The 7,309-nt window shown below is 35.6% G+C and overlaps 1 protein-coding gene across 1 annotated transcript; it reads left to right on the top strand.

The window, feature by feature from the left end:
• Positions 1-297: 297 nt before the first annotated feature.
• LOC129238353 (uncharacterized) lies at positions 298-960 on the top strand. Its single transcript, XM_054873383.1, has 2 exons — positions 298-739; positions 802-960. The coding sequence occupies exons 1-2, from the start codon at positions 398-400 to the stop codon at positions 958-960; spliced, it is 501 nt and encodes a 166-aa protein (XP_054729358.1). The 5' UTR covers positions 298-397.
• The last annotated feature ends 6,349 nt before the right edge of the window (positions 961-7,309 follow it).

Consider the following 7,309-nt stretch of genomic DNA (forward strand, 5'->3'; position numbering starts at 1 on the left):
ATTTCAGTAGTTTTCGAAAATAGATAAATCATAATTTACATAATTTGAGATTATCAATAATATTAGAATGTAATAATTAAAATGTAATTACTTTACGCATATCCCTGGTTAAATTCTCAAAACGCCAGTGGTTAATCAGTTAGTTAGTGGTTGATTGTTTGACCAGTGGTGTTGTGTGAATTAAAGCCTCCCAAGTAAATATTTTTATTTTTATTATTAATATGCGGTTCCGGTTATTTGGAGGCCTTTTGATACAAACTATTGTCATTCTACTTTCGAAAGTGCACGTGACTCAAAACTCCAGAGGAGTAAGTCTCACAAATTCAAAACCAAATTGTGGAAAAATGTTGAAGAAGAATTAAAGAAAGAAAGAAATAAATAAAATATTACATAATTAATGAAATTTCTCCAGCACAAACTTTCATTGCAGCTGCAGCGTGTCGAATGTCGAATTTACGATGAGAGTTCAATAAAATCACTGAATTGCTCCTTGCGAAGAGACAACATAACCAAAGAAATGGTGTTGGACGCCGACCTCACACTGACCCGGCAAATCAACAATGTCAAGTGCAAAAATGCAATTGTGTTCGAACATAATGGCTTCACTCACAAATTTCACGAGCTTGAAGTGGACATCTGTCAGGCGTTGAGTCAACGTTTCGATTTTTATCTCTTTCGCCTAATCCTCGATGAGATACATAGAGTGACGAACTTTCCGCTACAATGTCCACTGGAAAAAGTGAGTATTGGGCATTGACACTTAATAGTTCGCGGCTGCTATAATTCTTAATTTAATTGCAGGACGTTCAGTATCATCTGCGTAGCTTTACGCTCAACTCCAAAGATTTTCCGCAGTTTTTACCCAATATGAAATGGTCCTTTTACAATAATTTCAGCACCAGCAAAAAGATAACAATGGGGTTTGATGTTTTTGGTTCGTTGACACGCATAAAAGGGTAGCTGCAAATAAATTCCGTATATAGTACGTATATAGTACAAATTTTACTTAACCCTTTAATGTCAAATGTTGCTTATAGGCAACATTATATATTTCTACGCGTAGTTTCTATAGTTGTTGTTATTTTTGCTGGTGTGCTGACGTGTGCAAAAGAAAGTGAAAATAATCGTTCTATAAAAATTTAAATAAAAACGTAATACGTAAGAATTTTTTTATAAAAAGTGAATTTTATTATAAATAACAGGTAAGAAAATCAAATAAAATTTACAAAACTAAAATAAAGTTTTTTGTTTTATGTCAGGAATTTCGCGAACACAATGTTGCTTATAGGCAACATTTGGCCATAGTAGCAATAATATTAAGTATTTTATTCTTTTGGAAATGCGTCCAAAAGGTCTTATAGATCTAGAAATAAAACAGATAATAAACTATTTCAAGAGCGCGTTTTGCGAAAATCAAAGAATCTTTCCACATAAATGATAATTCTCAACAGCCGGAGCGCGGATCGCATAATTTTGATAAACTCTATAAAATACGACCATTATTAAATAAAATTAAGGAAAAATGTAACAGAATAGACCAGGAGAAATGCCAAAGTATTGACGAACAAATGATTAAATATAAAGGACGTCAGAATTTGAAACAATACCTTCCAAGGAAGCCCAATAAGTGGGGCTTTAAACTGTTTATGAGAGCTGGAGTTTCATGTATCGTATATGGTTTTGCTCTCTACGTAGGAGAAGGAACATGCCCATCTTTTGGACTAGGGATATCATCAGATATAGTATTGCATTTAGCCTCAACTGTTCCCTCAAATAAAAATTATACATTGTTTTTTGATAATTGGTTCGCTTCCATAAGCCTGATGATTGCGCTAAAGGAAAAAGATATATTAGCAGCAGCAACAATACGAAGCAACCGGATGAAAAACTGTTGCCTTACGGATGAAAAAGAACTTATGAAAGATTTTAAATAATTTAAGATGATTTTAAATATGAAGCAACATATAATTTAGTTGCTTGCCGCTGGTACGACAACAAGAGCGTTCAACTGGTATCAAACTATATAGCTGAAAATCCAGTTTCGGAATGCAAACGCTGGTGTCGTAAGCAAAAAAAGTACATAAATATAGCTAGACCTGCTATTGTTGGCTGTTATAACAAGCATATGGGAGGCGTAGACCTAGCTGATATGTTGCTAGGGTTGTATAAAATCAACCACCGTTCCAAGAAGTAGTATATGCGTATAGTGTACTGGTGTCTTAGCACAGCAGTAGTCAATAGCTGGTTGATGTATAGAAGGGACCTAAAAATCAAGCTGGGCAAACGAAACATATGTCATTGTTCAATTTTCAACTGGTGACATCAAACGAGCTTTTACACCCGTCTGATATGGAGCCAGTAAACCAACGCAAAAGAGGTCGCCCATTGGCAGCTCTTTCAAGCATAGACTCAGATTCATCATCACCGTCGTCTCCAGCACCATCAAATATTTCAAACGTTTCATCACAAGGTTCATCGCAATCTACAAAACGATCATATAATATATATCTAAACCTCCAAAATCCATGCGCCTCGATCAAGTCGGTCATTGGGTTGAATGGGGAGCAAAGGGAAGGTGTAGGTTATGCCATACCGGGATTAAAAAATCCAAATGCTCAAAATGTAAGGCACATTTATGTTGTAACCCCCAAAAAAACTGTTTTGTATAAAAAGTTAATAAAAGTAATAAAAAAATAAATAAATATCAATATTCCTTTGTGTTTTGAAATATAGGTACCACTATGGCTAAATGTTGCTTATAGGCAACTTCTCATAACTGTAAAACCAGAAGTCCTAGAGCCTTGAAATTGATATCAGTTCATATTTAGGACTCTAACATCAATCTAACGTAGTAAAAATATTTTTAACCGCGCCCACTTTAATTCTAACATTAAAGGATTAAAATTGGATTGACCAAAATACGAGTAAGATGGTTGAGAAATATACCGTAATACATACATACATATGAAGTTATTCAATATGTAGAAGTGTTTGTTTTAAAATTTCGACTACTTTGATTTGAATGCTAGAAAATTCTACGGAGTGCTGCAGATGAAACCTGCATGAACATTTTTTAATACCGATTGAAGTATTATTGGTGGTGAAAATGTTATGCGCTTTATTAAAGCGCAGCGGATTAAATGGATTGGCCACATCAAAAGAATGCCCAACGAAAGAATCCAAAAATGGGTGTTTACTTTGCGTCCAATTGGAGGAAGAAAGAGAGGCCGACCAAGAAAGAAATGGCTTAATGACGTAGAAGCAAACTTAAAAGCGATGAACGTTCGTAATTGGAGAAATGAGGCAAGAGACTGAATTGGAGGAGGACTATTGATGAAGCTATGGACCACCACACACTATGAAGCTAACAGAGAGAAGAGGTATTCACAAGGCAGCAAATTTTGCAAATCGATTTTGGAAAACATTTTCACATTATGAGGGGATTCAACACTGCCGCCTGAAATACATATTTGTAAATATTCTGCAGTTTTACATACTTACAGGAAATATGAAGGCTATTCTATCAAGAACACAGTGGAGGGAAGAAAGACGTGGCGTCTATCCTTGATGGAAAGAATAATGAGATGGCGCCTATCGTGGTTCCGTTACTTTGCTCTCAGTGAATTTGGCAATGAGTGACGTAGATTACCAGTATGACCAGATTACCATTTTCGTAACTTGATTTGACATTTTTTTTTTTGCTCGAAGTTTTAGTTCTTCTTTCATGACATTTTTCTAGCCTGTTCTTATTAAAATGTAATGTTTATAATTTTGTAAAATATACATTTTTTTAAATGACATAGTTCAATAATCCACTCAGCTTTATTTAGCTTGACTTTAAGGCAACCTTTCTGGTCTAGAGACGTGAAATATGAAGGCGTTGTAAATTGAAGAAAAACAATCGGTATCAAATGAAAATCGTTCTTATTCATTAGATCAATATTTTATTTACAAATATAAAGAAAAATTTTTTGAATGACAATAATAAAAAAAATTGCTTCGCCTGACGTAACACATGCCACTGGCGTAACTGATTGGGCTGCTCAGGTACGTCTGGAAAAACAAATTCGGTCGATTATTCATCAGGAGATATGTCGCTATGGTGGGTAGCAGATTTACAAATTATAATTCTGCTACCCGCGAGAGCCACAAGTCTACTCAATAATAAAGGGTGGTTTAGTTTCAAGGGAAGGTGTTGATTTTGAATAAAATACAATTTTTTTAACAAATTATTATCATTTATCTTTATTATGATAATATTGGCATAGCTCAATCACGTATGGAACAAAATATTGGCCAAATGGCCGCCGCAGCCTCGGCGGCACACCTCCATCCGATGGTCCAAATTTTCGATGACGCACACTGGGGATTTTTGTACAGAGATGCGGAAAAAGTATACATCCCAAAAAATATTAAAATTTTTACTACGAACGAAGTTGTATATATTTGTGTATGAAAAGAACATGTTTAAAAACTATTCTTAAAAAAAATTAAAAAAAAACAATGTTTTTTAAAATTCATAAATTTTAATTTTTTTTTTTTTTATTAATATTAGCCAGCAAATATTTACGCACAGGATACATGTAAGTTCATAATTCTGAATTACCCTCAAAATGTCAAAACAAAATTAAAAGTGTTTCGTTATCATTATGCACACACTAAAAAAGCGTTTAGTTATTATCATTGCCAAAAAATAATCAGTGGCACCTGGTAGCACCTGCAATTGATTAAAACTGAAAGAGACGCTATTAAGCAACACGTTGATACTAGTTTCTGACCGTAGGTAAATGTAGCTCAACTTGCAGATCCAAGAATATGAAGGAATATGATTTTTTTTTTTTTTCGTAAAATTAATTATAAATAAATAATCAAATGCTTCACAGCCTTTGTTCTTCCGGCTAAAATATATAAAAATATCGTACCCTAAATGAAAAATAAAAAATTGGAAGTCGGCTCAAGCAAAAGGAAAAACAACCACCTTGGGCTTTGAAGTTTTTTCTTAGTCAGTTCAATACTATAAAAAAATTATACTTTTGACATATCTATAAAAAAAAACTGTAACTCAGACTTTAGTAATTCTTTTTGATTTTATTGTTGGTTCTATTCTGGAATTTAGAAATACCATTAAACATTGCGTAGGTGGTATGTTGCAAATTTGACTTTCTTCCGCTAAATCCCCAGTGTGTGACGCTGAGGCATAATTGAGCTTCTATGCCGTTAATGTGCCGAATTATCTCATCCTTTAGCTCTTGAATTGTTGCTGGCTTATCGACGTACACCTTTTCCCCCAAAGAAAGAAGTCCAACGGTGTCGTTGACGTTAAGGTGTGGTTCACATTTAACATCGGCCCTTGAAATTTAACCACCCTTTATAAGTAGGGCCATTTTTCTTGCATACTTTATACGCAATACTTTGATAATCAATGGCATTACATACCAATTTGAGCGGCATGTCGTAGTGCAGGAATTTGTCCTTTGACTGTCCTACGATGGTTTCCATACCTTCGGGCGGCACGCTTTGAAAAGCAATGGCATACAGAATGGTTTGTTTAAACGAAAATAATGCAGTGCTACCAAATCAAGCCCATCGTTGGCGTGACGGGACATTTTTTATATTATTAACTCTGCCCTAAGCGGTTGGTGATCGTAAAGCAGCTTTTTTGTGATCTTTTCTATTTGATTCGAGCAGGCCCGACGAGAGGGGGGGGACGGGGGGGGTCGGGGGCTTTTTACCCCGGGCCCGGAGTTCTCAGAGGGGCCCGGACTCGAGAGCAATTCGAATTATATGAATTAGACATAATTGGAAAGGGCCCGCATTTGCAATTTTCCCCGGGGCCCGGATATGCTCTCTACGGCCCTGGATTCGAGGCACTACGATATAAAGTAGAGACTTTTGTACCTTCATGCCATTCGTGCTGCGATCAATAAATTATAAGCATCGCATATGGAAACAACCTTGTCGTTTTAGGCTGATGGTCACGTCTTTAATCAAACCTGGACGTGAGCAGGCATTATTAATTTAGCATTGAGGTATTTTCGTTTCAAGGGCTAAGAAATGTGTTTACCATTCTAGAGTAATCATATGTTGCTGCTTAGCTACGCTGAAAATATGAATAAATGTAATTTTTTCCTCTAAATGCACTCACTGAAAAATATTTTTTCTCAGCATGGAATGGTGTTTACCCCTATACGCTATCAGACAGAAGCACACTCATGTGGCCGACTATATGAAGTTTGTTGGCAAAAGGTCGTACTCAATTTCTTTCCCATATCGCAATAGCTGTCTGGTAACACAGGCCTAAAAATTGGACGTCCTATTTCTTACTGCCTTTTGCGCGAGTTAATATCGCTTTCACGATATGAGAAAAAAGAAATATCTTTTTTATTCTTAAGACTAACTTGTTACAGAAATCTTACTGCTATTTATACCTACTATTTGAGTGCGGCGATTGTTATCGCATTGGGATAATTCGTTGCTGATTGTGTATTTCTTACTTTTACTTGTAGATAACTATTTGAATGTTTATCGTTTGTTTTGGTGATACCGAATTTCTATTGTTGTTTACTTGATAATGCATGTCTATTGACCATGGACTGAAGTGAATAGAAAAGAAGAAAGTGAGGCCATGTCGTTAACTCGCGTGATGATTTAAACCCAAATACTCTGGGCTTAAGGGGGGAGCCTGCTTTAGAGGCTTCAAAATATATTTCAACAGTCTTCTTACATTTTTTCATTAAAATATATGTCATTTTATGCCTGGTACAAGGATTTTGCCGAGGCGCCTCGAGTGTGCATGTTAATGCCTACATGACGAACACAATTCTTCTGTTGATTTCGTAGCCGGTATGAATTAACGGTCCGGATTGAATTTATCGTTTACCGTATTTACACGACAAAACGATTTTGAATCCTAGACCTCGATGATCGCTTTCGGCAAGCGTTATTCTCTGCTTACACGAATTGCATATAACTAACTCATAGACAAACTCGATTATCCGATAGCAATGTACTTTCAGTGGTGGCCGCCAAATATTCTGGCCTTAAGATTTGCAGCCAGTCAATTTCATTGCGCGTGATGCGAAAATTACAGTTTATTATTTTTTTTTTTTCGCGCTTTGTGTAAAAGTGAATGCAAATGCCCCCAAGTTATTTCATATACGATAATTGGTTGAACTCCATTTTTTTTTAATAAATCAAGGAAGAAAGGCCAAACTTGATAATAATCGAACTGTGGGTACCTGCCCACATTTTGGGAAAATTTATTTTGGGCTGACTCATAATTTTCCAGTCAAACAAATTCAGAGACAAT

This window comes from Anastrepha obliqua, chromosome 1 (assembly GCF_027943255.1).
Source record: "Anastrepha obliqua isolate idAnaObli1 chromosome 1, idAnaObli1_1.0, whole genome shotgun sequence".
Lineage (NCBI taxonomy): Eukaryota > Metazoa > Arthropoda > Insecta > Diptera > Tephritidae > Anastrepha > Anastrepha obliqua.

Bases quoted from the DNA above. Each gene is read 5' to 3' on its own strand.
- LOC129238353 (XM_054873383.1), top strand. From the start codon at position 398: ATGAAATTTCTCCAGCACAAACTTTCATTGCAGCTGCAGCGTGTCGAA. The intron at 740-801 runs GTGAGTATTGGG...ATTTAATTGCAG, and splicing joins TACAATGTCCACTGGAAAAA to GACGTTCAGTATCATCTGCG.